Raw genomic sequence first — 14,479 nt, forward strand, 5'->3', positions numbered from 1 at the left:
ATCAAGACAAAGAAGACGATGTAGTTTCTTCCTCTCTATTCGTTGATACATAATATGCTAGGCGGAGTGGGATATAAAGATTTGTTAAGATGGAAATAATGGAAATGAACATTTTTATAGTTTTCTTTACAGAGTTGGGCGTCGAGTCGAGGAATGATATGGAAGAAATGTCCAAACGAAAAAATTTCTGATATTTTTGACTATGATAACAGAATACAAAAATGGCCATTTTAAATCTTGGATGACAACTTGACAGCACTGAAGACCCAAGGATCTCCCAACGTTATACGAAAATTCAAGACTTGATTGGGCGTGGCTGGATATCCACGAGAATGTGAGTGTAAAGAGGTTTGAATTGCAAATTGAGTCGCTGATATTTCAGATCGAAGAGCCCGTCGGTTTTGAACCGGACGTTGCCTTCAGCGAGAACCTGTTTCCGGTCTGGATTAGGCTGGGCTTTTTGGTGGGACTGCGTCTTGTAGCGGGCTTTGTGGACCAGCAATGGCTGCTCGTCGAAGGCCCTCACAACCGTCAGATTATTGAATTTGACACGCTGAAACAGTTGATCATCTTCTCCGCCCCAACCCCAGAAAGAATTTGAATAGCCGTTGATTCTTTGGAAATCGGCGGTGGATAATGCGGTCACACCTCCGAAATGGCTTCTAGGTGTCGGCCTAAATAAATTAAAAAATTGTCAATCGTATGATTCAATTTCAATTGCAAAATTTAATTCCGCACTTGTAATTGTCCCAGTAATCGATGGAAAATGACATTTGACGAGGCCTTCCGTCTTCCGGACAGGTGTAGGGATTGCTGTCGTCTTCCGGTAGGAAATCGACATCGTGAAAGATGAAACATTGAAATGTTTCCTGCAACTGAGCTTCGTTGAAACCAATATTCATTAGCATTCCTCGATTGAACGGCGTACCTGCTGCTCACAAGCGCCAAATCAGAATTTTTCAAAACTCGCTAGATCGTGAAACATTTAAAATAAATCACATGATCTATCAATACCAGATTGTTCCACGATTATAATGACGTAATTGAGTTGCTGTCGCTGTAAAAATGGGTGCAGATAGTGCAGGAATACCGTCAGATGATCTTTTCTGTCTCGGTAAGGGACGACGATGGCCACTTTGTGTCGTGATCGGCATTCGATCGGCTCGTATCTTCCGCCAATTCCGAGTCCGGCCTCTTTCATTTTTAATTCAACTTGAACTTGGTCTATTTTCAGAAGGGCTTCCTTCATCTCCGAAGTGATATTAGTCCAGCCAACTGAACAATTGTCAAAAGTTAAATTCTTATTCTTATTGGAAACGATTCATTTTTGACTTACCTAATTTGGGCGAAACAAGCGGACATAATTCAATTAATTTCTGCTCAACACGAGGAACTAAATTTGTTAATTTTTCAATTTCACTTGCGTTCGTTTTGATTTCCGCCAACATTTTGGGTGTGGCATTTCCTAATACGCTCGACGCTTCTGATGTTTTACCGATTAAACCCAGTGCGACGTACGAAATAGAATTCTCCGACCGATAGCTGCTCAAATTGTAGTTAAACAAAAACACGAAAAAGAGAACAATGATGCAAGTGATGGCCAACGGGCGAATGATGGCCCGCAGTTGGGAGGTGACAGAGACCATCGTCTAGTCGGGATGGCGGTATGGACTAGACTGTCAAGGAACCAGGCATTCGTGTATGTGAAATGTTATATGTGTCTTGAAATGCATTTGGTTTTAGACCTGAGTCGACCATTTGTCTATGCATGGCTGCCGCCATTAACAGTTTGGATGTCTGCACAAGCCGAACATTTTGGCGGTTTTGGCCGTTGCTTAGCATTATATTTTGGAAACGGTTATTCACTGTGACGATACAACATTCTTATTTTTACACTTCATTCTGGTAGATAACACTCGCTGCAGCTATAGCCATTCGTGAGTTCTACCCTTTGGGAGGGTTGAACTGAAACGTGACCAAAAGTCTATTGTCTATATGTTGTCACGACGTATACCAGAGTCTTATATGATATAGGAGTTGCCAGTTGAGTCTTGTTTCGTAGTTGATGGATGGAGTCGGTATTATTATACCTTCTATCTCATAAAAGCACAATAAAAATAATCTGTAGGAAATGCAGTGGAAGTAGATAGAGAGCACATTTCGGTGTACATTTTTATAACGACAAACGTCAAAACTTATTCCAAGTGGATCATTTTTGTCGTTTGAAAAGCAACCAATAGCTCAAGGAGACGGTTTTCAAATTTTTACTATTTTGTTGGCCATTTCCTTATACATTATCCGGTCGAGTGATGAACCACCGGAAAAGAGCGGTCAACCCCTCGCGGGTATTTCCATTCGTGAAATTATTCTTTTTCTCGGGTTATCTTACGAATAGGCGGCGCTAGCTAGCTAGCTATTCTTGGTAACGCCCCCCTCCTTGGCAGTCACGGTTGACATAACATAAGCAAATACTTATTCGGACTGCCAAGACCTGGCGAAGACTGCACGAACTACACACAAAGTCACTTCAGTTTTCAATAGCACTATAGTATGCATGATAGTATGTTTGAGGTTGTCTCCGATACAGCATACAAAGTTCTAGCGAGTCCTCAGCAACAGTTAGAATTAAATCGTATACATTTAATCCAAAACATTAGATTTGCACTGAAAAAAAAAATCATCTTTAATATGTGTTAAGTTGTAAACTGGTAAGCTACAGTTTTTTATTTAATGTACTTTTGCGTTTTATTTCTTGAATTTTTAGCAGCGAAAAAAGGGATGAAAAATTAATTTTAATAGTTTTTTTTTATTAATTTAATTTAATTATTAATTAATCGAGTACAACATTTACGAAAATGATCTTGACGTATCGAATGCACGGTATTCACTGGCTTAGTTAGTTAAACATTATTTCATCCCAATTTTTAACTATCCGGCAAGCGGATTTTTTGCGTGCTAGTCACAAAAGTAAGAGAATGAGTGGGAGTAATATTGAGAGGGCGTGGTTTTTTGTGTTTTCTAACTTTAGTCGAATTTGTTTGAAAGAAAAAAAACGAGAAAGAACAAAAATTTAACTAAAAATCTTTTGTTTTAGTCTACACGCCTTTAAATTCCTTCAACGTTTCAGTTGAAATCGAACCACCGCGAAAATGACGTTCCACCGCCATTTGATTGCCATACAATCTTCGCTGTCTAAGCAGACTGGCTTTTCGTCCAAAATAGTGAGTTACTGGCTGGCCAGCAGCTTTCTAATAACAATCATCTTCCTCTATTATTTGCTGCTGGCTTTCTGGGATAACAAACTGCTCTTTCGTCAAAACCAGGTGAGTTAATTTTAAATTATATGGCTTCCTTTCTCTGCATCCAATTTGATTGAATTAAAGAAATAATAAAATGTAGCAGTTCGCACCGATTGGAAATGTATCCGGCCTGTCAGCTCCATGCCAGCGTAAGATTATTATTCTCTACTGGACGAAATATTTCACATCCGTCGATTTCGAATACGGGCTCGGACGGACGCCATTTTCCACCTGCGATGATAACCGAATTGTTTGTCTGACGACGATGGATCGAGGCTTAGTCAACGAAAGCGACGCCGTCATCTTCCACTCACGTGACCTGAGGGACAACGACTTACCTCCTCCCGGATGGAGACTCCCGCACCAGCATTACGTCTTCTTCAATCACGAATCGCCAGCGCACACCGATCTGAACCTGTTGCGGCGTCCGGTGTTCCGGAATTACTTCAACAGGACGATGACTTACCGGCGGGACTCGGATATCGTCAGTCTCCATCCGTACGGTCGACTCAAATGCGTCGATCCATCGCCATCCTGTTTGGATTTCCCAAGATTGAACGACCCGCCGGCTGATGCTGAAGAAACTTCCGCATCACTTCCGTTTGAAATTGATCTGAAAATGAAGAATAAAACGGTGGCCTGGATGGTATCCAATTGCAAGACGGACAGCCGGCGTGAATCGTTGGTCAGTCATCTCTCACTTTTGATTCCGGTTGATGTTTACGGATTCTGCGGAAACGGAAGTCACCAGTGTCCGAGTCGAGCCAATTGCGATCGATTTCTCGGTCAGAATTATCGATTCTATCTGAGTTTCGAGAATTCTTTGTGTCCGGATTACATCACGGAGAAGTTGTACCGACCCTTGGCCCACGGAGCGGTGCCGGTGGTTTACGGCGGATCGGATTATTCGTTTTACCTTCCGGCCGGATCGTATGTCAACGCCAGGGATTTTGACAGCCCGCAGAGTCTGGCGGAGCATCTAAAGAAACTGATGTCGGATGACGAACTTTATTCGAGTTACTTCGGCTGGCGGAATCGATTTACTGTCGATCCGAAGCCCGTCGACGGAATGTGCCAATTGTGTCGGTTGTTAAGCGACAAGAAAACGGAAGAGAAAATGTATTCAGATATTGCCGAATGGTGGCACGGAGGCAACCACACCTGTCTGACACCACCTCCATCTCTTGTTTAATCCGCTTATTCTAATTGCATGTCTGATATGTTTCTTCCCTATAAAACAATTGAGAAAATATTTGTCCTCAAAACAGTTCAGTCATTTCAAAAATGTTTCAACTGTAAAAATAAAATCGGAGATTTATTCAAAATAGTTCATTAAAATTTATCGGTTCAATCACAAGCGAAAAAAAAAGAAAAGATTCGTTTATTTGTTGACTTAATTTATTATTCAACTGTGCAAACTCAACTGCTCATCTTACTCACAGTATTTAAATCATAATTGCTAAAATCAATTTTCAAATTTAAATTTAAATTGCCATCGCCCGCTCCCCGGTTCTCACAAATGTTCGTCTGCAGTGCCAAAATCCAAACTGAGTGTCTGAATCTAACTAAGTTAGACAGACGTTAAGTGTCGTTTAAAATTAAATAAAGTTTCGAAATAGTTAGGCCACAGACTTGTCTGGGTCTGCCAACTCAGTTCACAGTGTTGTATCAAAGTGCAAACCATTTAATTGTTGGATTATGGTGAGATTGAGATTGTAGAGATTGACGTCGACCTAAGCAGAGGAAGTTGGCAATAGACTTGGCAAGATGAAGAAAACACACCACCGACACATTGAAGGGAAATACCAATCGGAATTCTTCAAAATGGAGGCAACAGGTTAGAAGAACTTTTTTTACATGTCGCGAATTGTCGACGAGTGCACATGCTCCAATAGTGGATGCATTAGCAATCGTTTAATTAACCAACACGACATGATTGAAATTTAAATTGTATTTTATCATGTTGGTTTCTCGTTTTGAAGCGACAGTTACTGTTCTTTGTAATCATTTTCATACCGAGCGAATATCCATTTATATTTTTTTTAAATTCATATTTTCAAAATTAAAACCGAAAAAGTGAAACGCAATTGTTAAAGATAAATGAGATACGTAGTAAAAGTTTTATTCTCGTGTTTATTTGATTTAATTTCGAGCTGCGATGCAAATTGAGACATTTTAATTTCTTGGGGGGGAAATCTGGCAATCAAAATGAGTTTTTCACGTCTCCTGCCCATATTTTTAAAGATAGAAAAGCGATTTTTCCTGGACGATTGCACAATTGAAATGTGAATTCATCAGTAAAAAAAATTATTTGAAAATTCTATTCCGTAAGTGAATTAGAGACGAATAAATTTTCTCTCATTCCAAGTCCACCCACTTTTTGTCAATCTGGCAATCAAAATTGGTTTTTTGTTCATAACGTCTAGAGTTTTGCAGATAGAATGTTGAAACTTGGCTTGTGTATTTACTAAGTGTAATTACATCCACAGTATGATTTTGGTAAAGAAATTCCCATCCCTTAATGAATTAGAGTCGAATGCATTTTCTACCCATCCCCTTTAAAATTCCCTCCTCCAAATTTTCGTGTCGACGTTCATTTTGCGAATTTTAAATGTTGAACCTGAAACCTCAAAGGGACGCGATGATTTCCTCCTCCAACATGAAACCCGTGAAATGGGTGAGGTGGGAACTGATGTCATACAAAAACGAGGTTGAACCATAAGTATATTCAATCTGCATCCAGACTCGATCGCCTGTTTTCAGTTTCAGTGTCGACTGGAGAGTCAACGGACTATTTTGATCAACGGGGGCGTTATACTCTTCAACATTACTCGACCCGATTCGATTCCCGTTCAAATAAAGAGACGAATACAAATAAACAGAATATGATGAAGATTTAGAATACGCCGCTCCCGCGAAAGAGAAAAAATAAATTCCCGGTCGCGGTGCCGTGAATTTCCCCGATGTCAAATTCATGGCATTTCCCTCGTTCACCAACGCCAAATCGAACGGAATCGGAGTGTCTTGTGTGTAAAATGAATAATTTCTCTGGACGTAGAAATGGACGGGCGCCGATTTGACGTCGACATATCCAATCCATTTCTGAAAACCTTTTCATCAATTATAGAATTTAAAAATAGATAATTGCTACTTAATAATTCGTGAAAATTTGAAACATTTACCCCCATCGTCAAAGGGTTTAGTGAAATCGCAGTAAACAGATTCCATTTTCGCCGATCCCATGACGGAATAAAATCCATTCAGGGTGTGGCCAATTAACCACAAATCCTGGCACGACTTTGGCAGTCCAGTCAAAGTCACTAAACCGGTGCACACGAGTCTGCCCAGCGTGTGGACGCCGGATGAAGTTTCCAGTTGAGTTCGTCCGAAATTCAAACGAGTGACGGGCAGAACATTTTTGTTAGTAATGACACCTGCAAACAAAATTAATTTTAATATTAATTTTCATTCTATACAAACGTGGGAACAATAACGCACCGTCGTCGACTAATTGAAGTGGTGCAAGAGCATCACAGTTGCATTTCACAGCTGAATCGACACAGTTTCCATCAATTCCGCACTGGCAGGTGTGAATTCCGTCCGTGTTACTTCCGGCCCAAAAGTATTGCGCATTTCCTTCTCTGTCGTTCCACCAGGAATAGGCGACGCCATTTGACTCAAATGGGGCATAGTTGCAATCATACTAATAATATAATTAAGAATTATAAAATAAGAAAAGAAAATCAATTAAACTGATAGACTGAAACTGACTCTAATCGACTGATGGCATTCAGTGGATAATTCCATCAAAGCTTTTATTTGTCCCATTGACGAATTGTAGTTGATGGAACGGGAATAGCACCCGGCATCGGCGCAGTGGCCCACATTTAAAGAAGATTCACTATCGTGTAGAATTGAGGTCGATCCTGTTTTTTAATGGAAAAATGATAAATAAATAAGATAATTTTCTTTAATTGAAAATTTAAGTATTTCACCTGATGTCATATCGCAGTAAACGTAAATTGGATCATCGCCGACACCTTGTCCGTCCGGATCGATCCAGTGCATTCCGGATGAAAGTGAAGGATCGGCCGCACGGAGTTCTCTGCATGTCCTTGGAATTCCGCTCCTTCCATTTGATTGAATTGAAATTTCTTTATTAACTGGAAATAATTTTGAATCAGTGGAAACCGGAAGTTCAGCGGCTTCCAACAGGGAAGTTAATCTTCTTTCTTGGTCCTGAATTTTGACTTCCAGTTGGACATTTTTGGCTTCTAATTGAATTACTTTCAATGCCAAATCTTGTCTTTGTTCATTCTGTCATAGAAAAACAAAAGTGTTTACCCACAGTGAAACTCTGAATTAAATTAAACAGTAAGGACTTGCATTTAGTTCAAGTTGCGCCTCCAGTTGTGTCATTTTGGCCTGCTGTTCAATCGCTGTCGATTCCAAACTTTTCAATTTTTCATCTCTGGCCTCCAAATTTTTCACGACTTGTTTCATTTGAAACTATTTGCAAATGGAAAAACATCAAAAATAACAAATTGAATCGGACTGTCAATAACAGAAGCATCGCGTGAAAAGGAAATTTAAATAAATTCTTACATAATTTTCCTTCAGTTGTAGGAATTCTTCCTCCAAGGAAAAGGCAGCGCCAGTCGAACTCGACGTCCAACAGATGAAAACCGACAACAAAACAACTTGGGTGAGTGAGGCGACAGAAAAATGCGCCATTCTTTTATTTTATTCGGAATTGGTTATAATGAAACTGCGTTATCCAACTGTATGTGCGTTTCAATTTATATTGTTGGATCCTTTGTTGCATGTAAGTGAAAGGTTACACTTGATAAATTGAGAACAACGGGTCTTTGTGTCTGTAAATAAGAAGATAAGTTTTCGATTAGAATTTTTAAATGTCAGTCTCTTGGTCTGATGTTTGTTTGTTCTGTACGTGGCTATAGACAATCTAACGTTTACTGAAGCGGAGATTACCTTGCGGACTATGGCACGGTATTTGGCTCACATGTATTTGATCGAAAATATCATAAATATTTTTTAAAAATCTGATTTTTATCGTGATTTTTAAAATCATTTTTAAAATTAGTTTTTAAAATATCGATTTTTTTAAAAATCAAACCAAAAAAAACAAAATAAAAAAAATTTAGAAAATTTTTTTAGATGTTAAGTGAAAACCAAAGTTGAAATTTTTAAAAAGAAAATGATAAATCAAATAACACGACAGTTTATTGATACAACCAAACGCTGATTTGTTTAATAAATAATAATTGTTTTTACTTTTTTTTTATTTTTACTATACCTTAGAAACAAAACTCCGATCTTTCGATGTGCTTCGATGAAGAGCAGCTGAAGGTGTGACGGTGTGAACTGAAGATTGAATTTAATAACACGAAGTTTTTGATGCTACGGTGTTGACCGGTCTTACACCCACCGACCCATTGATCAACCCACCGCCCTTATCCAAAAGGAGTACCGTACTGCCAAAGGTAAACGTACTACGTTAACCTTGCAAACAACGCAAAACCACTAACCAAATTGTCAGTGCCATAAAAATGTTTTATTCATAAGAATCAGCAACTGATGAAGAGAAAACAAAAAAACTGATTCGCCGGCACAAGAAACGGACCGACCCCAGCATCGCTCTACCTTCTTCGACCTTCTTCAGTCGGTTATATATTAGAGATGGCCAATTTTTAAAGGCTTTTTTTTTTAAATCTCAAATTCCTTTTAGAAATTTCTATTCCTTTAAAAAATGCTGGGTTTATGTCCAATTACCCAGACGATTGCCAGAAGGTTAACGTAATTAACGTAAAAGTAATTCCCTGTCGCGATGTCGTGAATTTCCCCGATGTCAATTTCATGGCATTTCCCTCGTTTACCACCGCCAAATCGAATGGAATCGGAATTATTGATTGCGTCTGAAAAATTAATAGTGCATGTAAAAAAAAGAATAAGACTCTATTAATAACAATTGAAATAGTTACATGACTTACCATTTTGATTAGGATTAAAGTTGCAGTAAATCATTTTCATTTTCTTCGACCATTTGTATGACAGAAGAGATTCATTTCAAATAATAAATAAAGAAAAAATTTCCATGACGAAAAATCGATAAGATAACCCGATAACCATCGCTTGACAACAATCTAAAACCTGGTTGGCATTAAAAAATGAATGGCGCATATCATTTTTGTTTTTTTTTACTTTAACGATGAATTCTTGGGGCCATTGTACTCTCGATGCACGCTAGCACGGGCAAATAGTTTCGCCAGTTCTTTGCCTGTGAATTAATTCGAGAAAAAGAAAAGGATACGAACACAGAAAAGGTATTCATAGTTTTATGAGTATAACATATAATAAAAGACTATGCAGGGAGAATTTCAAGATTCCATTATTATAGTTGTCAGATTCGCCAACAAAAACTTTATTGCGGAGAAACATTCCTTTTCCTTTAGACAATGTCGCGGTGCAGTGCCCCAATAATAGGCTTATATGGACTTCTTTAATATTTCACCGTCTCTTGTATAACTGAAAAATCATGCGCGGTTTCCAATTCCTTCGGTCTCGATCCAAACATCAATTAATTATGTTCAACTCTCCATCTATTCATCAGTTCAAATACGTCAAGATGCTCCTTTTCTTTTTTCTCCGTCGTGTTTAATGGAGTAAGGCCACTTCCTCACCAACAAATCTAATTTGTATTATCTACTCCAATCATCTATAATGAATAAGCAATATTATTAAATTGGCAGTCATCCAATTCGTCTGCAAATTTTTAATAATTATTCTCATTTAGGAATGTTTAAGCTGCAGGCAATTTTATTCATTTCCTACAGCTGCTTAAAGACTTGCGTGGCTGTAATATTGCCCGAAAGCCAACCAAGGGGAAACACACGCTAGAGAGGAGAAAGGCCTTGAAAAAGGGAAGGTCTTTTGCTGGTTGTAACACAACAAAAATCTCAACGAAAACCTGCCGTTGCCACCAGAGGTATCAGTCTTCAGCCGACCGCCGAGCTACGATGAGATCTCGCCTCGGTCCCGGCTCGCCTTCCTGTTCGTCCCGCGGAACGATCGAGGCTTCAGCCACTTCGCTGTTAACGCGACTCGTCCGTCCGAGAACTCTCGTTTTTCTATCCCTACTCGTCATTGGCGGCTATATTTTTACAGTCAGTAGTCATAACAGCAGCCGGACTATCGACGACCATCATATTAATCAACTTGAAGTAAAACAACATTCAAATCTCGCGCCAAAATTTTTAAATTTAAACTTCCCAATTTAATTGATGCAGGAAATTGTTGAGACTAAACCATCGCCTCCGGATAAGGTCATCTTGTTCTGGACGCCTTATTACAATGACTCGGACTACACCGTGGGATTCGGTCGCGATCCTTTCGTGAAAAACGGCTGCCAGTTCACCAATTGCATCACGACGGCCGATCGTAATTTACTGGACAAGAGCGACGCCGTCATCTTTCACGCCTTCCAGGTCAACAGTCGAGATCTTCCGGCCCAGCGGCATCCACGCCAGCGTTTCGTTTTCTTCCTGTACGAGACGATTCCCAACACGTCCATCCCCTGCGTCGGAAAATGCCTTCCGGAGAGGCAATACCTTCCGCACTATTTCAACTGGACCATGACGCACCGGAGGGACTCGGATGTTTACGTGGCCGAGCAATACGGCGCCATCACTCCCAAACTTTCGACATTTCCCGCCCAGCTGCCGGATGAATTGCCGCCGGGCATTCTTCCGGCCAATCCGGCGGAATTGCTCAACCGGAATTATCCGCAATTGGCCAACAAAACCAAAATGGTGGCCTGGTTCGCCTCCCACTGCCCGACTCACAGCCAGCGCGAGGATTACGTCCAGGAAATGGCCAAATTCGTCCAGGTGGACATTTACGGCAAATGCGGAACGATGGAGTGCCTTCCGCGCAACAGCTACCGCTGCGAGAATCTGCTGGACAATTACAAATTCTACCTGGCGGCCGAGAATTCCCTGTGTCCGGACTACGTCTCGGAAAAATTCTACCGGGCCTTGAATCAGAACATCGTCCCCATCGTCTACGGCGGTGCGGATTACGCGGAATACGCTCCGCCCCACTCGTTCATCAACATCGCCGATTTCAAATCGCCGCAGGACTTGGCCGCCTACCTGAAACTGCTCGACAGCCATGACGCCCTCTACCTGGAATACTTCCGCTGGAAGAAACACTACGAGGTCGTCCGGAAGCCCAAGAAGGGCTGGTGCGATTTGTGCGCCAAACTCAACGATCCGCAATTGGAAACGGTCACGAAAAGCTACGCCGACGTGGCCCATTGGTGGATCCGCAAGTTGCCCTGTTATCCAGGGTCATCTTTCCTGATGAGCCACACCTAACTGAGATGCCATCATCAGCTGGGGTTGCAAAATAAAACTGGTTTTTATAAAAATAGATCCGCCGTGATAAAATTCGTTTTTGTCTGTTTGGAGAATTTCGCAATTTTTCTTTTTTTTGTTTTTTTTGCTTTACCTTTTCGGGAGTCACGAACGAACCATCGGTCATTTTTTTTTATGTTGGAACCAACAGACAGCTCATCTACATGCAGGTTTTTTAACGCGTTAATTTATTTTTAGATTTGTTGTGTGTACCTTTGGTGTAAAGGTCAAAATAAAAAAGTGAAAACGTTTATGGTTTTTGGTTCCCAGTTAATTTATTTAGACCTGACAGAGTCATCGATCACGGTGAACGATGCCATTGATAAATGGTAGGAAGATGACCGTTATAAAAATATTGGAGAGTCCATCAATTCATGAATGATTTTACATAATAATAGAGTAAGGGAAAAATATAACACATTGGGTAGCTCCAGTCGTAAAAGATTATTTCGGATTTTATATTTTTTTAAGTTGGATGGAATTTGAAAAGTTAATGGTGGCTGGAGAAGAAATAAAATAGCTCGGAGGGATAATAACTCAGAGGCATCCCTTCGTGAAGTAAAACACCCAACATATTTTTAATAACTAGCCCAGGGCGATATTTCTAACAGTGAAATCCTTTGTCTTGGTCTATTTCCTTATTTTTATTTCTTTCCATAAAAGTCGGCAAATACACACAAGCCGAAAGGATAGTCGACTGACGAATTATTCATAGAGACCACGGACGTTAAATAAAACACACAGTATAATTATACAGCGCGTAGTCACTGTACCGACGATATTTAATCATTATTACTTATGTACCACCAAACCATCTTATGCAGTGCGGAAGGGTTTTCGATCTATTTTGTTTATTGGCTTCTCCTCGAAAAGAATCATTTAAAAGAAATTTAATTGTTTGACTGGTAATGAGAACTTTCAACAGTATTCCCAGTCTTTGTGACCTTCGGGACGGCAGACTTCCGGACACTTGTCTGGATACAGCTCGTGCCCAGCACCGCCGACGTAGTAACTGCCATTGCGTTGAGTTGGAAACGGAAACACTTTGATCGGCGACAACCGGATGAGCCGCTCGTTTTGACATCCGTAAGTATCGTGGGCCATCTGAAAAATGTTTGACTTGATGGTTGCGCTAATTATGCCAAAAAATAAATAAGTAATTATGTTTACCACATCGTATTTGGCTATCGGCCACACGATATCGGCCAGCGAAAATTGATCTTGAGCCTTAACTTGTTGCTGGCCGGAAACGACTAGAGCCCTCATCAATCCTTCGACGAGATCCCGACGCTGCCAAATTTTGGCACCCCACATACCTGAAATTAAAGTTTAAATTATTAAAATTAAAAAAGCAATTAAATTCTATAGATACCTGCTAGAATAACCGATCCGTGATTCATGTGATCTCTCATCACGTGAAACGTGTAATTGGATCGAAGCCATTCGTTAACAGCGTCGACTTCCCGACGCCAAATCAAACTGTCGACATCCCTGGAGATGAACACGTCCACATTGGGATCCAGCATCACCAAATAGCGGAACATTCTCGGATTGAGTCCGGTCAGGAGCGCCGGATCGATGGGCGTCGTGTCGTTGCCGATCCGGTCGATCAGCAGCGGCACGCTGCACAAATCGACGTGATTGAATCGACAGTAAACGTCGCAGAGTTGCTCGTGAGCTTCCCTCTCCGGCCCATTCCTATCCGGAATGTTGTGGTAAATGCGGATGATCCATCCGGGGTAATCGCGCTCGGCCGTCAATGAAATGTTCCTCAATAAAGAATAATAGCGCTTGAAGACGGAAGCGTTTTGGGCGTTTCCGTAAAGGGCGTAGGAAATGATTTTCTGGTGCGGACCCCGGACGCTGGATTCCCGACTGCACCAATCGAAAAGACCGTTCGAATTTGGCGGTTCGTCTTCCGCCATGATGATCTCTTTGCCGCAATTGCACAGCGAAGAAATGTACCTGGATGGATTGGCATTTTGTTGGCACTGCTGGCCGACGCCTCGTAATTGATTGTAAGCGGCGGCCGCAGCGTCCGGAATATGCACGTTGTACCACATGGAAATGAAGACGAACAAAGTGATGGAAACGAAAGTGAAAAACGGAAGCGGACGCACTCGGCTGGACACCATTTGGTGATAATAATTCGTCGTCGACATATCGGTCTACTTTTATATTACATCACAATCCAACCCGGACGCAGTTGTTTTCGTACCAAACGGTCGGAACTTAATGGCGATGGAAGACACGTTGCACAAGTGTGGCCAGCAGATTTTAGCCACACCCACCCACATCTATACCTTTCCCTTGGCGGAAGGCGGGGCTTAAATCCAACCCCTTCCGGGCTCATACCTACATATAACAATGTCTGGTAAGGATCGGAGTTGATTTAGTCTCACTTTGACAATCCGCCACCAATGTGTCCTCATGTGAGCCAAGATTTGACTTAAAGTTCACCAAACATTGTCCTAAAACAGGAGATATTTAATAACATTGTAATAACAAAAGCGCAAAAAATGCCTGAGGCTAATTCTAGGCGATTGGCCAATTATTTTCAATCCCACAAATTGCTGATTGCCTTGGCAGCTTTCACTTTGTTTCTCGTTTTATCCTTGCAAGTCAATCAGCCCAAATCATCAGCAGAGTCAACCATCGTCAAACAGCAAACATTGTCCTACCGACTGTTCGGCGAAAAGGATTCCGGGCGGAAACCGGCGCCAGTGAATTACGTCGTTTTCGGAT

The 14,479-nt window shown here is 41.0% G+C and overlaps 5 protein-coding genes across 7 annotated transcripts; 2 read left to right on the forward strand and 3 right to left on the reverse strand.

Annotated features, from left to right (window-relative positions):
- Positions 1–172: 172 nt before the first annotated feature.
- On the reverse strand, positions 173–1,689 carry LOC124336286 (beta-1,4-N-acetylgalactosaminyltransferase bre-4-like). Its single transcript, XM_046790036.1, has 4 exons — positions 1,337–1,689; positions 1,015–1,275; positions 739–931; positions 173–674 (listed from the first exon to the last, which is right to left on the reverse strand). The coding sequence occupies exons 1-4, from the start codon at positions 1,644–1,646 to the stop codon at positions 296–298; spliced, it is 1,143 nt and encodes a 380-aa protein (XP_046645992.1). The 5' UTR covers positions 1,647–1,689; the 3' UTR covers positions 173–295.
- An 802-nt stretch (positions 1,690–2,491) lies between these two features.
- LOC124336250 (alpha-(1,3)-fucosyltransferase C-like) lies at positions 2,492–4,617 on the forward strand. Of its 3 annotated transcripts, none has more exons than XM_046789979.1 (3): positions 2,492–2,708; positions 3,095–3,323; positions 3,403–4,617. In XM_046789979.1, the coding sequence occupies exons 2-3, from the start codon at positions 3,150–3,152 to the stop codon at positions 4,489–4,491; spliced, it is 1,263 nt and encodes a 420-aa protein (XP_046645935.1). In that variant the 5' UTR covers positions 2,492–2,708; positions 3,095–3,149; the 3' UTR covers positions 4,492–4,617. The 3 variants fall into 3 exon arrangements, with proteins under 3 accessions (XP_046645935.1, XP_046645933.1, XP_046645934.1); XM_046789977.1 differs by having other exon boundaries at positions 2,493–2,708; positions 3,400–4,617; XM_046789978.1 differs by having other exon boundaries at positions 2,493–2,708; positions 3,128–3,323; positions 3,400–4,617.
- Positions 4,618–5,405: 788 nt separating this feature from the next.
- On the reverse strand, positions 5,406–8,076 carry LOC124336165. The gene is made up of 7 exons (XM_046789863.1): positions 7,905–8,076; positions 7,686–7,808; positions 7,295–7,616; positions 7,071–7,225; positions 6,798–7,002; positions 6,482–6,733; positions 5,406–6,409 (listed from the first exon to the last, which is right to left on the reverse strand). Exons 1-7 carry the CDS (start codon positions 8,031–8,033, stop codon positions 5,928–5,930), a joined length of 1,668 nt encoding a protein of 555 aa, XP_046645819.1. The 5' UTR covers positions 8,034–8,076; the 3' UTR covers positions 5,406–5,927.
- A 2,212-nt stretch (positions 8,077–10,288) lies between these two features.
- Positions 10,289–11,992, forward strand: LOC124336238 (alpha-(1,3)-fucosyltransferase C-like). Its single transcript, XM_046789965.1, has 2 exons — positions 10,289–10,540; positions 10,607–11,992. The coding sequence occupies exons 1-2, from the start codon at positions 10,337–10,339 to the stop codon at positions 11,693–11,695; spliced, it is 1,293 nt and encodes a 430-aa protein (XP_046645921.1). The 5' UTR covers positions 10,289–10,336; the 3' UTR covers positions 11,696–11,992.
- Positions 11,993–12,363: 371 nt separating this feature from the next.
- Positions 12,364–14,051, reverse strand: LOC124336289. The gene is made up of 3 exons (XM_046790040.1): positions 13,107–14,051; positions 12,905–13,050; positions 12,364–12,838 (listed from the first exon to the last, which is right to left on the reverse strand). Exons 1-3 carry the CDS (start codon positions 13,894–13,896, stop codon positions 12,653–12,655), a joined length of 1,122 nt encoding a protein of 373 aa, XP_046645996.1. The 5' UTR covers positions 13,897–14,051; the 3' UTR covers positions 12,364–12,652.
- Between the last annotated feature and the right edge of the window lie 428 nt (positions 14,052–14,479).

The sequence above is a fragment of the Daphnia pulicaria genome, chromosome 4 (genome assembly GCF_021234035.1).
Source record: "Daphnia pulicaria isolate SC F1-1A chromosome 4, SC_F0-13Bv2, whole genome shotgun sequence".
Lineage (NCBI taxonomy): Eukaryota > Metazoa > Arthropoda > Branchiopoda > Diplostraca > Daphniidae > Daphnia > Daphnia pulicaria.